The 16,203-nt window shown below is 41.4% G+C and overlaps 1 protein-coding gene across 7 annotated transcripts in view; it reads right to left on the bottom strand.

The window, feature by feature from the left end:
- USH2A (usherin) overlaps positions 1–16,203 on the bottom strand; it is a 432,455-nt gene that overhangs the window by 126,264 nt on the left and 289,988 nt on the right. For all 7 annotated transcript variants that reach the window (XR_014545784.1, XM_083604668.1, XM_083604669.1 and 4 more), the window contains 4 exons: positions 13,310–13,519; positions 11,782–11,984; positions 8,006–8,118; positions 3,333–3,531 (listed from right to left, as the gene is read on the bottom strand). Coding sequence is in view for 6 of the 7 variants with exons in the window: in XM_083604668.1 (XP_083460794.1) it covers positions 3,333–3,531; positions 8,006–8,118; positions 11,782–11,984; positions 13,310–13,519 (725 nt within the window). In the remaining variant the exon portion in view is untranslated. The remainder of the gene's footprint in view (positions 1–3,332; positions 3,532–8,005; positions 8,119–11,781; positions 11,985–13,309; positions 13,520–16,203) is intronic.

Genomic DNA, 16,203 nt, shown 5'->3' with positions numbered 1-16,203 from the left:
CTGCTGACGAGAGCTGTTTAAGAAGGCTGAAGCCAGCTGGTTCTCATCAGTGCCTTCTCCTCTGTGTGCTTGATCAGCTGCAGGTGGAGTCACTCCCTCTTCAGGCTGCTGTTCAGCAGGTGAAGCTGACTCCTGACCCATGACACAAAAGCCTATTCCAGGGGAACCTATTCTGTACTACCGTAGGAGGTAGCCCAATTTATCAGGAAATCTGATTAATTTCTTCATGTATTTGGTTAAATATGTTACAATTGACAAGGTCAGTGTGATTAAAGGGAAAAGGAGATGGGAAGCTGGTGAGAAGCCTAAAGCATCCTTTAGAGCAGGATGCAGCCAACGTGGTGTGCTCCAATTCTTTTGGGTTACAGTTCCCATCAGTCAGCCAGTCAGCCATCAGTCAGCATGGCCAATGCTCAGTAATGACTATAATTGTAGTCCATGACATCTGGAGAGCACCACATTGGGTACCCCTGATATAGCACATGAAAAGAGTGCTCCACAACCTTTAAGGAGGACAGGGAGGACAGGGAGTAGAATCCCTTTAGTGCCTGCCTTACCCTTGGGGGCCATGCCGTCCTCAGAACATGGATAGATGTGTGAGTTATGGGGAGCTCTGAGCAAGAGTGGGACCACTCTAAATGGGAGCAAGGTCCCTGTGCTGCCTGGTCCAAAGTGTGTTAATACCTGCACTAGAGATGGGATGAGTTAAGAATAAGAATTCAACTCATGGCAGAACCTCTTACACTTAAATTTTAAATCTATAAAATCACAGCCCTTTACAACACTAAAACTGCAGTTTCATATTCCTGGTCTGTACACAAATATATATTTCCCTTTGTGTTTTCTTTCTCAGCTGGTAACAAACTATAAAGGTACTAAGTTCACTAAATAAAAAAGAAACAAAAAAACTTATACTCGGATGATTCTCAAAAATGTTAAACCTTACAGGTGAGACAATAAAGGGCTAAACTTTCCCAATGCTAAATGCAACACATAGCTAAGGCTGTGTCAGCTGCTGTAATTTATATTTTGATGTGAATCACTCAGATAACTCACTTTCCTAATTGCTGTCTTGTCTGACAGCGATCTTATGAATACACGCTGTCATTGCATGTGTGATGATGCTGTTGACAAATAGGGACATTATTTCATTACATTAAATCTTACCTTCAAACTAAGAGTTTTCTACCTCATTTGTCAATAAAAAACTGTGTATAGACTCCTACTCTCTGACTACATTATTGATCCCACTCCTAAACTGCAACTAATATGACCATTAATCTGCAAATGACCATAATTTTAAAATATTTCTGACAAAGCACGATAGGCCCACATTCAGAGTTGCTCATCATTGTCACGTAAACAACCACCCACTTGTAGCTGAAACTAAATGGATTTGCTGTAAAGTGGCATCAAATCATTCAACCAAGTAAGTCTCCAAAAAGGCATCTAATCATCCCAATAAACTAATATTTGCCATGCAGATTATGATAAATGATAAGAATAAAATGCACTAGAGGAAGCTGTATAAGCGTCTCCTCATACTTTTTACTGTCAGCTTTTTAAAAATAATAATAATATAGGTAGCACAAGACTGTTGGAAACAGATGTGTATCTAAAAGCAGTCAGTTACTATGGATTCACTGTAATTGAAGCATATAGAAACATTGGCTCAAGCTTCAGTACTGCAAGGTTATCAGTTGTGATGGCATATGCTGGCATCATGCAACCCATAATACAGCAGCAGAGTTTAATTCCACTGTAACGCAACCATCACAATCACATAGCTGCAGCATGCAAATCAATGCTACGGATACGTGTGTAAACAGGACATCATGGGCTCCTCCAGATGTCCTCCTTTTTGCACATTCATGATGATTTGTGCTTGTGATGTTTGGGACTGCAAAGGTTTTGGGGCGGCGCCATTTCATTTTCAGTCAGTGACTTATTCCATAACCTCCTGTTGAAATCTAATAACTTTTTATACCACAAAGGTTCTTGTTTATCTTTTCCCCACTTTTTTGTTGTGCTACAGCCCCTCCAGACAGACGTAATGTGGTAGCATCAGAGAAGCCTCTCAGAACCAACTAAAGTAGAATAAATCATAAAATCTCATAGAGTTGGAAGGGTCCCAAGGATCATCTAGTCCAACCCCCTGCAATGCAATTAATCTCAACTAAAGCATCCATGACAGATGGCCATCCTGTTTAAAAACCTCCAAGGAAGGAGAGTCTACAACCTCCCAAGGGAGTCTGTTCCACTGTCGAACAGCTCTTACCATTGTTCTTCCTGATGTTTAGTCTGAATCTCCTTTCTTTATCTCAAGCCATTCATTTGTGTTCTACCTCCAGAGGAGAAAACAAGCTTGCTCCATCTTCCATGTGACAGCCCTTCAGATATTTGAAGATGGCTATCACATCTCCTTTCAGTCTCCCCTTTTCTAGGCTAAAGATACTCAACTCTCTCAATCATTCCTAATAATGCTTGGTTTCCAGACCCTTGTTCATCTTGGTTGCCCTCCTCTGCATACATTCCAGCTTGTCAATATCCTTCTTAAATTGTGGCGCCCGGAATTGGACACAGTATTCCAGATATGGTCTGAGCAAGACCAAAGAGTGGTACTAGTACTTCTCTTGATCTAGACATGATACTTCTGTTGATGCAGCCTAGAACAGCATTAGTTGTTTTGTTTTGTTTTTGCTGCTGTTGCTGCGTCACACTGTTGACTCATATTAAGCCTGTAGTCTAATAAGACCCCTAGATCCTTTTCATATGCAGTACTGTCAAGCCAGGTGTCCCCCATCTTATATTTGTGCAGCTGGTTCTTCCTGCCTAAGTGTAGAACCTGACATTTGTCCCTATTGAAATTCATTTTGTTAGCTTGGGCCCAGTTCTCCAATATGTTAAGGTCGTTTTGAAATCTGACTGTGCTTCTTGCGGCATTGTCTACCCCTCCATTACTAATGCACTATTATTGTGTCAAGAATACGTTGCAGAATACACACACAATAAGACACCAGTCTAGAGAGCCCCTAAGTTCTGTTGAATAGCTCAGCCCTCAAGGACAGAGTGTGCAACTGGGGATAGGAATGCACACGGTACCCCTGGCTTGGTTCCTGTAATATATAAGCCATCATGCCATGGACTTTCAACCTTATAATTTTCTCTTTAGCTCATATACTCAACTTTTGCTGGTGAGTGAGTTACAGAGTGTGGTGGGACAACTGAAAAGCCCCTGTATTCAATAATGAGTCTCCTCGGCTCTGAAGGTGGAACTCACTCAGTAGATCTTAATATAAAAGCAGATTCACCAGCAGGTTAATTGATGTTACCTTAAACTGTGGGTTATAGCACAGGCCTCCACAGATATTTTCATGGATATCACATTGCAAGGACAGACATGCCATTCCACCCTGATGTTTTGATAGCTGCTGTGGCACGGTGCACCGTCGCTGAGCTTTGCGTAACAGATCATATCCTAGGATGATGCCATTTGGTTGTCCTGGTGATGCCCAGTTAATCTGAAGTGACCTAGAGCAACAAAAATCATTAATGTGTAAGACAACTCATAAGATATGTGAGTTCCATTTAGCTGTTGCTGAAACTGAAATCCATACAGGTGTCCTTTTAACATTGCTGCAACGGAGCTTTGAGTTGCAAAGCTCTTGCTAAGGTAAATCATTGTTGGAGTGGTATTTTGCTAACCGATTTGAGAGATCCACCTGAAAAGTGGTATATAAATAGAAATACCTCAAACAGACAGAGAACTGTTTCAGTGTAACCATTATTCTCAAGTGTTTTCGATGTCTTAAAAAACAAACTTTTCTTTTGGTACCATAGAATGATATATTAATACATCAAATTGCCACAAAGCATATGTTGGAAAGCAAAATTTGAATTTCTTATAAATTTCTGATTCTCAGGAGTACCAGGGCAGGGTAATCTACTTTTGGGAAGTACTGACACTTGGTTGACAGACAGGACTTTCAACAAGAACAGGTAAAGGTAAAGGACCCCTTGGTGGTTAAGTCCAGTCGAATTCAACTATGGGGTGCGGAGCTCATCTCCGCTTTCAGGGTGAGGGAGCTAGCGTTTGTCCACAGATGGCTTTCCAGGTCATGTGGCCAGCATGACTAAACTGCTTCTGGCGCAACGAGACACCGTGACTGAAGTCAGAGCGCATGGAAACACTGTTTACCTTCCCGCTGCAATGGTACCTATTTATGAATCTACTCACACTGGTATGCTTTCGAACTGTGAGCTTGGCAGGAGCTGGGGCGCTGGGCACTGAAGTTGCAACTTCTGCAGGCAAACCACTGCACTATGACCCTTCCCTTAGCTTCTGCAGATCGGATCATATCTGTTGCCATATTCACTCAACTAACAGGTGGAGCTAAAAGCTGTCTGCTATAAGCGCCCACAAAACCAAACTGTAGCATTATAAAATATGGAGAAAAACCAGGCAAAGACAGGTTCGTTTGAGTTCTATAAGTTCAATTAAGACTTAAGCATATGCTTAAATATTTCCTATTAAAAAGATGGACTTACTAGTGCTTCACTCTAGTAGGATCACGCACTTATCATATGTTATTCCCAACATACATTTTAAAGAATGTTAAAGCCCAATTACATGACTACTGTCAGAATACTTGGTGACATTGTAAATTAGCATTCATTTAAAGTGAGATGGTTACATTCAGATAGCAGCAGCTGAGATAAACTTTGACATTTTTACAGAATAAAAATAACACAGTGAACTATTATTCCACTACCTTGAGGTACAAACAGAGGAACGTATAACAATAACAATATGTAGAGGAAGGATTAATGTCACCTGTGAAGGGATAACTTCACAGGTTACTTGTAGAGTCACCATTATTATTCTGAAATCTCCATCTGACTTGCTGAATTAATGCCATAGTCTGTGAAAGTCTGTTTTATATTCACTGCATATTCTACTCAAGGCAAAATATATATATCCTTACATACAAATGACATTACTGACAAACATATAGAGACAAGAAAGAAAGAAAGAAAGAACCCTTAAAATTTTTTGAAGGCTGGATATACATCTTAGTGTGTACTATTTCGGAGCTAAGCAAATATGGAGTAAACAGTATTTAAGCATAGAATGCTTTTGACATGGCGTTCCTTGTTTTTGTATTTAATCTTTTTTTACAAGATGAAATTTATCAGAATGGATAAAAGGAAGTGCTTATTTGCACAGTGCATATTTAAACTATGGAATGTGCTCCCCCAGGAGGCAGTGATGGCCACCAACCAGGATGGCTTTAAAAGAGGACTGGACAAATTCATGGAGAAAAAGGCTACCCATGGCTACCACTCAAGATGGTTATGCTCTGCCTCCATTGTTGGATGCAGTCATGCTTCTGAATATCAGTTGCTGGAAACCACAGGAGTGCTTTGTGTTTGGGTCCTGCTTGCAGGTTTCCCATAGGCATCTGGGTGGCCACCGTGAGAACAGGATGGTGGACTAGATGGGCCACTGGCCTGATCCAGCAGACTCTTATTATGGTGATATGTGAACAGATGGGACTCCATGTGCGAATGACAGGTTCATACAAGATTCTTTGAATTGGGCCTTTGACTCACCAAGTGAATCAAGACTGAGCTAGAACTGCACAAAAGGTCCTTCTGATACAAGTGATGCCCGCTGGACATCTTTCATCACCACAAAACATTGGCTAAGCTGCTAGAAAAGAATAGCTTTCCATTACAATAAGTGGCTATCATCCCAAAGACACTGAACATGTTGGGTAGTTAATAACAGTTTCTGCAGAACTTGCACAACTTATATCCCAGCAAATTAAACATAGTCCACAGGTTATGTCTGACAGTGTATGAGGGTCTCAGTAAAGTTCCTGTTCTCGCTTGCTGCCTGATAGGAATAGTTAAAATTGGATACATGTCATGGGTTGCATTTGGCTGCACTCAGCTGGATGGGTCACAACTTAGTGAGATTGCCATGTCCTAATGCATTGTGAGAACACATTTAAACCAACTGTATGTAAAAACAATAATGGTATAGCCTTAAACTAGTTCTTAAAAGTCACCGCCCACTTGCTCCCCCATCCTCAAAAATACACACATGCAACAAAAGAGGAAAAGCTATAATAATTCTAATAAAAAACATGTTTCAGAATGTGAGTTGCATTGCCCTCGTCCCATGTGGCTCTCTCCTAGAAATCATACCTTTTCCCCATTGGCAGATATGTATTAAAATGTCTCCTTGTTTATACAATCTGTTATTTTCCCCTTGAACCTATTCCTTGATGGAGGATAAATAAGAAAAATTCATATGCAGGCCGGCACCTACTGAAACTGCCAGCTGTAGTGTTTGTCATATTTCAATCAAAGTTGAAGCCAGCCAGCCATTTTTATACTGCATGGTCCCTACATACTCAAGGACCAGAATTAATGAATTAGCTATTGATTAAATTCCACTCTAGCAAATCCACCGTGGCAAATAAATGAACTACCCGGGGCACGTGTAGGCCACAGCCAGACATGTCCGGGCAATCGATCAGTAGTTAGTATTCTTTTGGGATATGGGAACAGCTGATGATAATATGACATGTAAGGGAAGGCAATGGAGAAAGTCTGTTTCTGGCTCAGCAGATTATAAAATCTGCAAGGTATTTCTGATCTTCTTGCATTTGTATGTTATGACATTTTTAGTTTGTATATAATAACAGAGACATGCATAAGTGTTTTCCATACTTCAGACAAAAGCATACATCAGTGAAAGTCAGGGGTAGGGAGAGGGATGATTTTCAGAATTGAGTTCTTATCATCAAACAAGCTTTGACTAGACATGTTTATGTGACAGAAAAATAGCAAGCTTAATTTCACCTAGCAGTTACACTTTGCACAGACAAGTAACAGAATTCAGAGAAAATGTACAAAAAGAAAACAGAAGTTTCTTTGAAATACTGCATGTGTAGATCCGTTTTGTTAACATATTTCCGAAGATTTAGGTGTCAGATTGTAGTTATTCAAAAGAGACGCTCTCACAAGAAACAAGCTAAGCACCAATCTCTGCCAGAAGTGTAATAAAACCACATCAACAATAACAAGCATGCAGGAGGCTAACTACTTTATTGTTGCCGTAATTTTGATAAATGTCTTGGCAATGGGCAGCCATTAGTTACAACCTCTCTTCTGGCCACGCTGGCACTCCTGGATCTTTTTAGGAAAAGAATGACGGCATTTGTCAGTATTCAGCTGTTTTTCCCAGTCTGGCAACCATTTGCTTTTGGGGGGATGGGGAGGGAATTCTCCATAAGAAAAAGATGGAAAAGAGAATACAAGATCAAATATGCCTAGATCTTTGTTCAGGCATTGTAGCCTCCCATTCAATGATGGGAGGGTGTGGAAATGCACTGCCCCTCCATCACATCCCTGTTACCCACCCCATTCATCCTCCATACACAGAAAGAGGAAGGACTTCAGCAGCGAGCCTGATCTACGCCCCGGACCATAAATATACATGGAGGGAGCTGCAGGTTCAATCTCTTCTGGATGAAGTTCTCAGGCTACGTAGCTGGGAAAGAACTCTTACTTGTTGATAGAGTGTTATTTACATGTACACGCTGCATGTAAATCACATAGCTATGTTTCTTGTTTTTCTTAAATTAATTACAGGCATGGGGCATGGTTGTGCTTGTAGCTGGGATCCTAGTGTGTGGCTCCCTAGCTGTACCCTCACCAAAATATTGCCATTATCTTCACTGTCCCGTCCCTGTCCCCCCGCCACCCAGCGTGGCTATGCAGCTTAGTAAAAAATAAATAAAAGTGGCCATTGATGTCAAAAGAAATTTCTCTTGATCCAGAGATCCACAAAGAGAGACTTCCAGACAGTTAGGAAATGCTAGCATAGATAGACCAATGTAGAAGGCATCTTCATAAGTTAATTGCACTATTTCTTCTTATCTTTGACACTATGAGCAAACAACATTTAAGACAAACAAAGATACTTAAATACCGTGGACCGAGGACATGAATCCGTGGTGCCGAGAGCTCTTGTGGCTCATCTTCCACCGTTGTAATTTGTGTTTCATTACTTCTCACACAAGCGTACACTGTGCAGACTTCAACCTAGAATAGTTAACGAGAAAGAAAAATACAGTTTTAACTATTCAGTAACTGAAGTTAGAGCATGACTGCAAATCAAGTAAAATTGAGTTCAATGTGATGGTGGGGACTTAGGAACTTTTTGGGAAGGATCCTACCATATTTTTGTGCTAGCGTAAGGACTGGGGCTAGGGCAAGGGTACTTCTCCCCACATGCACCATTCCCAAATCTGCTCCAGAGGGGGAAGTCGCACTGGGAAAGTGAAAGTTATTCCGCTCATGCTAAGCACTACTTGGCACCATTGGTCCATCTAGCTGAGCCTTTCTCAACCTGTGGGTCCCCAGATGTAGTTGAACTACAACTCCCATCACCCCTAGCTAGCAAGGCCAGAGTTCAGGGATGATGGGAGTTGTAGTCCCAAAACAGCTGGGGACCCACAGGTTGAGAACTGCTGATCTAGCTGGAAATTGTCCACACTGGCTAGAATGGTTATACAGAGAACATTATCAGCCCTATCTGGAGATGCTGGAAATTGAACCTGGGCTCTTCTGCAAGCAAAAGGTAAAGGTAAAGGGACCCCTGACCATTAGGTCCAGTCATGACCAACTCTGGGGTTGCGGCGCTCATCTTGCTTTATTGGCCGAGGGAGCCGGCGTACAGCTTCCGGGTCATGTGGCCAGCATGACTAAGCCGCTTCTGGCAAACCAGAGCAGCGCACGGAAACGCCGTTTACCTCCCCGCCGGAGCGGTACCTATTTATCTACTTGCACTTTGATGTGCTTTCGAACTGCTAGGTTGGCAGGAGCAGGGACTGCGCAACGGGAGCTCACCCCATCGCGGGGAATCGAACCACCAACCTTCTGATCAGCAAGTCCTAGGCTCTGTGGTTTAACCAACAGCGCCACCCGTGTCCCTTCTGCAAGCAAAGGTGTGCTCTATCACTGAGTTATGGCTCTTCCATTTTGAATGAGGACTGCAGGTAAATACCGTTACTCCACAGTGCCAAATCCTATAAACTTGCCTTAGCGACTCTAGGTGTTTGCATTCAATGCACTCCTAAGAGAACAGCTTCCACCTTCTCAAAGGGATCATCCCTCCCCACACTGTTGTTCTGAAGGTTCCTTCAACCTTCCAAAGCATATTTGGGTTTGAAACAGGGCATGTGCAGGGGCTACGGACTCTTACAATGGCCACAGAACTCTTACTGAACATTTGTGGTCACGGGCATCACTCAAGCTAACTCGGTCTGGGATTGCTTAGTATTCATATGGCAGACCACCTAAGAAACCTAAGTTTGTCACCTTGAGGTAATTAGACAAGCGATGACACAGACAAGAGTTAGTCATTCAGAGCGCATGGCACAACTCTGCACCTGTTACACTGATCTGGTTCTCATGCACACTTAGTCAAATCCTGGCTAAGAACGAGGGAGCAAAGGTTTGTTTTAGGTTTACTACCTGTGGTATGTTTGTAGCAAGACAAACTATAAGCCTGGGTTCAGCTATATTGCTAAGGTAAACCATGGTTTAGTTCCATGTAGTGTGACAGCAGCAGCAGGACTGAGGGAGGAGTGCAGCAGCTGTGATTTTCACTCCATACATTTGCATGCTCTTTCATCCATGCTTAGCCATGGTTGAGCTTAGTGTTACATGGCCCAATGACTGCCTATTTGTTTACAGGCTCAATTTTAGAGGCTGGTGTTCATCTACAATCCCTAAATAGTTTGGGGCCAGGCTATCTGAAGAACCATCTGAACCCATGTGAACCTGCCTGAGCCTTAAGATAAACATCTGAAGCCCAACACTCTAGCCTGTCAGTGAGAATTCTATATACCCGAAGAAGCATCTCCAACCCCATCATTCAGCCCAGACACTGAGGTCCAGCTCCCAGGGCCTTCTGGCAGTCCCCTCCCTGCGAGAAGTGAGGTTACAGGGAACCAGGTAGAGGGCCTTCTCAGTAGTGGTGCCCACCCTGTGGAATGCCCTTCCATCAGACTTCAAAGAGATAATCAATTACATAACTTTCTGAAGACCTCTGAAGGCAGCCCTTTATCAGGATGTTTTTAATTTATAATGTCTCACTGTGGGTTTTTATATTATGTTGCAAGCCACCCAGAGTAGCTGGAGCAACCCAGTTGGAAAGGTGGGGTAGAAATATACTTCTGTTGTTGTGGGATCCCCTCTGATCCTTACCATATCACCTTTCTGAATCTACCAGCTTTTTATTTTTTAAATAGGAATGGTTTGCTTTCACAGCAATGTATTAATGTTTGATGAACCCTGAAGATGAGAGACAAAATATGACTCCCTCAGTTCTTAAGAGTACTTTAAATAGCTCCAAAGAAAGACTAATAATGTCACCTTTGCATTGGCAACTCAATACATGAAAAGTACCAATCGACAGATGTCAACACATGATGACAAAGGACAAGGCAGGCACAAATGTAGATATTTTTTAGGAAGCTAAGTGTTTGGGTAGGGACAGAGTATGAAAGGCAAAAAGGGTTTTTAAAAAAGAAATATCCACAATTACAACTTTGGATTTTCTCTTATAAGTCATTGCCACAAGTGCTGGCGCTTATACTCAGATAGGATAACAAAGAGCAACTGATTAATATTGCCTTTGGTAAATTAATATGAAGGTCCCCGAAGTGTGAAAGTGCTTGGAATTTGTGTTACTGTTGAAGAAAGACAAATGTGTGTCCATGCAGAAACTGGAAAGTCATATGTGTATTAATGGAGGTGGGGGCCTGATGTTGCAGAGGGGTTGGAACATAGAAATCTGTTATGGTGTGCCTCTGGGTGACGGTTATTTATGGCACGCTGCAACGGGATGCAAATTTTAGGACAAAGTATACATGATTACTGTTACGACCTGCCCATACATAATTCAGACTAAGCCAAGTCTGAATGCGACAAACAAAACGGGAAAGTTGCAATTAAAGCAAAACAAACTGTTCAAGAAATAAATGCAATTCAATTACAGGGGAAATAGTTGTAAGCTCTTGTCTTGAACATAATTCAAAAAACCTGAAAATTACATATAGATTTTGGGGTAACCCAAGGATAAGGAGACAAGAGGAGGAAAAAGAAGGAAAAGAAAGGTTTTAAAAATTAATGATATTTTTAGAAGACTAGGATTTCATGGCTGAGATCAGCCTGTTCCACAAAGAGAACGGAGGAGGGGAAGGATGATAAAAGGCTAACGAATGCAATACCATTATTTCTCTAGGTTGATGTATTATGCATGCCTGATGTTTCTAAAACAATTACAATTTTGTTTTAATGAGTAGGAGTAGGATTGTTGTCTCTTTATAATATATATTGTAAGTTTAGTATTATGGTATCAGAGGAGATGTAGTTTTGATGTTCTTGAGATAGAAGAAAATACGAGTATGTTACACAGATGCAAAAATAAAATGTATGCTCAGAAAAAAATTGCTTGTGAGCCCATTGATTTAAAAATATGAAACCATTTATATGTGTGTCTATATAGAATTCCCATCAGATAAATATATATATACACATACTACAATAAATGCTTATGTGGTTATTAGATTTGCATGTTTTTGTATATATTCAGAATTGTTCCTTGAAATACCAATGAAAAGCAGAGCACTCTCCCACCCCAATTATGTAAAATCAGCTACAGCATACGTATAGATAAAAAAAAAAGGTTGTTCAAACCTGTATATCATAAACAGTGAATGGAGACAAATCTCCTAAAAGCAGAGACCCGGGTGCCTTCATTCCAGTCTTGTATCGCTTATTATTTACATAGACAGAATACTCTGTGACAACACCATTTGGGTTTGAAGGCGATGTCCAGATGACACGTACAGCTGTACTGTTGATGATGACAACCTCTGGAGGGAACATGCCCTCCGGCTCTAGAAATAAAGGAAGAAGCTGAATAAACTCCAGCTGTCTCTGTAAAATCATGTGTTTAACCAAATGCAGATTAGAATTTGGGTTTAGCAGAGGGTCTGCTGCTTATCTGCTTGCCTCTGATGAAGTTATCACTGTCTGTATTCCTCTCTAAATTGGCTTATTATAATCTCAGTCAGAAACAGTGGGAGATGGTGGTAAAGCGCTTTATACCACCAGCATCGCCTTCATCTTTAGCAGAATGCGACCAGTGGGATACAATGATAAATTATTCACTTATCTGTGTGGCCCCATCCACAATTATTTGGTTTGGCTTCATTCTTCACACATGCCCAAACAGCAATCTTGTTCCTAAAGCAGCAACTTTAAATGCACTCTGTGGCGAAAAGTGACATATCAATAGCTTTTAGCAGCCTTGTAACTTGGGCAATGAGAAGCAACGTGCAATACTGTTATTATGTAAATGGTTTTGAATGCTGATTACCAAGGATAATGATGAAGCCTCACTCCTCCTCTTCAAAATCTTCTTTAGCGTTAAATTACACAAATTATTTAAGCATGTCAGAAATAGCTATGCAAAAAGACCTATTTTCATCTCGTAGGTCCATCTTAACCAGTTGAAAAATTGCACTCGCAAGGAGTTCTATTTTATAAACAAAAGGGGGCTGACCTTTGGCATTGCAAAGGAAATGCAATCCCCACTTAAAGTGCTTTGCTAATGACCTGGAACACTTGCTTCTGAGGTAATGATATTATAATGTTTATAATGAGACTTTATAAAGCCAAAAAGATTAGAAAGGCCATTCCAAACACATTTCAGATTCACAAGTTGCTTTCTTCCCTCCCTCCCTCCCTCCCGCTTGCTAACTGACTTGGAAATGACTCATGGGGAAATTCTCCCAGAGAGTGGGGTTTACACCTTCCATTTTTGGTGACTCAGGAATGGCCTGAAAGTTGACTGTCATGTCAAAAGCACACTGCTTCGCAGAGCAAATCTTTTTAAAAACCATTAATTGTTTTTTAAATCTCTCCGTTTATTGACATGAACTCAGCTCCAAACTGAGCACACGGATAGTAGTGAACAGGGCAGGATGAGAACAAAGTGGGTTAATATCCGCTATTAGAGCTTTGTGCTGCTGTCTCAGTGGGACCTTTTATTGATCGGCCACTTGATGACAACCAGCACTTAAGCATTTTAGCGTTTTAGTCCTTTTCCCTCTTATACCGGAAATTTCATAATGGAAGGATGACTGATCTCAACCCTAACAAAAATCAATCAATTTCATTCTCAGATTTTAAGCCAGGCTGCATCCAGTACTAAACCTACCTCCGTCTGATGTACTCACATGCACCACCTCACTTGTGATGCTGTGCACCCCATTGAAGACTTGAAGCGAAATCCAATACTCTGTGTTAGGTTGTAGTTCTCCAATGACAGCTAGGTTTTCACTGGCGGGGATCCTCCTGGTGTTGTCATGGCCAGCGGTGTTCCAGGAGAGGACATAATATTCAATATTTCCTTGAACATCTTGCAAGGCTGTAGAATTAATTAATTTTTTTAAAAAAATCCCAATAATATTGGGGGGGGGGGGAGAAACTGGAAATGAAAGGACAAGTAATAATATTCTTGCACGTTCTGGTACAGTATTAAGTTTACTGGTAACACTGGTTATATATGCAATAGACTTGCTGCAAAGGCTTGCACTCATGAAACTGTGGACTTTGAGCCTAGCGACTAGGCACCAAGGTACAGCTAATCTTGTCAGTGCCAAATATATTAGAAGCATGGGAGTAAACCAACTATTCTATGATGTATACGTAATTTGGATTCCTAAGCCCCTCTTGGGAACTGCCTTGAATGCTGGGTGGGAAGACCATGCCTTGGGGACATTCATCCACCACTCCTTGCACATACTGATTCCAGGTCAGGAGGGAATGCACATGGCTGTCTATTTCACTAATTACATCCGGGCAAAGTTCCAAATTATTGATTCATAAAAAACCACACCCTAAAGGACTCTTCAGCTGTTGCCAATCATAGAGAGAAATAAGCATCATGGAAGCAAAAATTTCATTCATAGCCTTCAGCATGAAGAACTGCCTCTATCATGGAATGAGCAAGATTTGGCTGTTTGGCCCCCACTCCCTCGCCCCAGGAGGTACTCAGTGGAAGCTGCTGCCTGACAACACCAGTATGAGAGCAGAATGCTGTCTGAATAAACCTGGCACCATATGGCTACCAAGCTATTATTATTTTTTCTGATATTACATTTGAATGTGATTGTATTCTTTTGTGAGTTACTTTGAGGGCCTTCTGGAGGCTATAAGGTGTGGTACCAGTATTCTAATCAAACAAACAAACAAATGTAGGCTTTGTCTGGGGCCATACACCATGTTCCCACATGCATCACTGAAATGTAAGATGCATCCTCAGACATCACACATCCAGTATTGTTGAGAATTGCATTCTTTGCATTGTGGCATTGAAACCTACAGGGTTGAGGGGGCCACTAGGTGGCACATCGGAAGATGGCTGACAATAACATCTCTCCGACCCACACGAGGTAATTTGGAGGCTATGATGGGGGTAATTAGCCTCCTTAACCCCCCCCCAGGATTGTGGGGGGGGGACGGCCCTTGCCTGCTGTGCCCTATACCACCCCCGAATTTGTGGGGGTGGGGGCACTAGGCACAAAGCCCTCCTGTGGGATTCCGGCACTCCTGGACGCCGTCCCTGATTCGTGCCGCTAGTTGCAAGCATCTTCAAAAGAAACAATTTGGACGAGATAAATTGCACATGCTTCAAGGAAAAAGGGAGTAAAGACTGCTGACAGAAGAGATCTTTGATAACAAGACAAGAATAAAATATGAGAAGATACGTCATGATACGATATGACTGAGGGGGGAGGGGGGGGAAAAACCTGCCTTCCTTTTTCTTATGTGATTTAACAAGAATCCCCTCCCCTAATGAGTCAGAAACTAAGGACTTAAGCTGTGGATTTAAGGCTGTGTGGAGATAAACTTTCAAACCAAAGCAATGTTTCAAGATGAAGCTGGAAAGCTAAGAGTTTTGGAATGACGCAGTTAAAAATGCCGTCGCCATTTTGGGAGGCATTGTTGGAGCTCTTGGGTCTGGGAGGAAAAAGAGAGAAATAGAGTTGTTTACATATCGTGGATCAACTTATCGGTGGGACTTAAGAGCGACAAATGCCAAATTTATGATGGAAAGAGCGATGTTATCTACAAAGGAGATATATGGAAACCATCTGGACTTAGTGGAGGAACGGGAAATCCACACAGGATTATTATTTTGCTTATCAGCTTAAGGAGACTAACAGAAGAGATCGTAAAGGAAAAATAGAAATTATATGAACAAGATATGATGTGGAAACACCAAGATAAGACTGGATAGAATTATGAATTTTGTTTGGACTGATTGGGACTGATTTGGACATTAACGCAGTAATAAGAAGATGATCTGAATCCCCCTTTGGATCTTGAAGTATGGGTTCCCCCAACAAAATTTAAAAATTTGGCTTTGTAATTTGGAATTTATGTGATGTGATTTAATTTGATGTGACTGGCCAGTTAATAAAAATTATTTATATAAAAAAAATGAAACCTACAGGGTTGACTATAATTCAAGAACAAATCATGCCATAAAACATGGGTAGACAAACTAAGACCCGGGGCCTTCTAAATCCAGCCCGCGGATGATCCAGCCCGCAGATGAATCAGCGTGTTTTTACATGAGTAGAATGTGTCCTTTTATTTAAAATGCATCTCTGGGGTATTTGTGGGGCCTGCCTGGTGTTTTTGCATGAGTAGAATGTGTGCTTTTATTTAAAATGCATATCTGAGTTATTTGTGGGGCATATGAATTTGTTCTTTCCTCCCCCCAAAAAATATAGCCTGGCCCCCCACAAGGTCTGAGGGACAGTGGACTGGCCCCCTGCTGAAAAGGTTTGCTGACCCCTGCCATAAAATAATATTTTGGACACTTTCTGTTCTAGTTAACATGTGATTATTGTACTGAAAACAATGGAATTTAGGAGCGCTTATCTTAGTATGCCCTAAATCCTTAACTTCAAGCACAACCCAAGCATCTGAGGAAAATGATAGCATCATTGCTACTGAGATGATGATGAGGACTGAATCTATATCTCACCCTTCTTCCTAAAGGAAGAAGCAAACGTGTATGCAAACATGCTTTTTCAAATA

Source organism: Podarcis filfolensis (assembly GCF_964270895.1).
Source record: "Podarcis filfolensis genome assembly, chromosome: 3".
NCBI lineage: Eukaryota > Metazoa > Chordata > Lepidosauria > Squamata > Lacertidae > Podarcis > Podarcis filfolensis.
The sequence above is the reverse complement of the archived record's forward strand: the minus strand, read 5'-3'. Positions and strand labels throughout refer to the sequence as shown.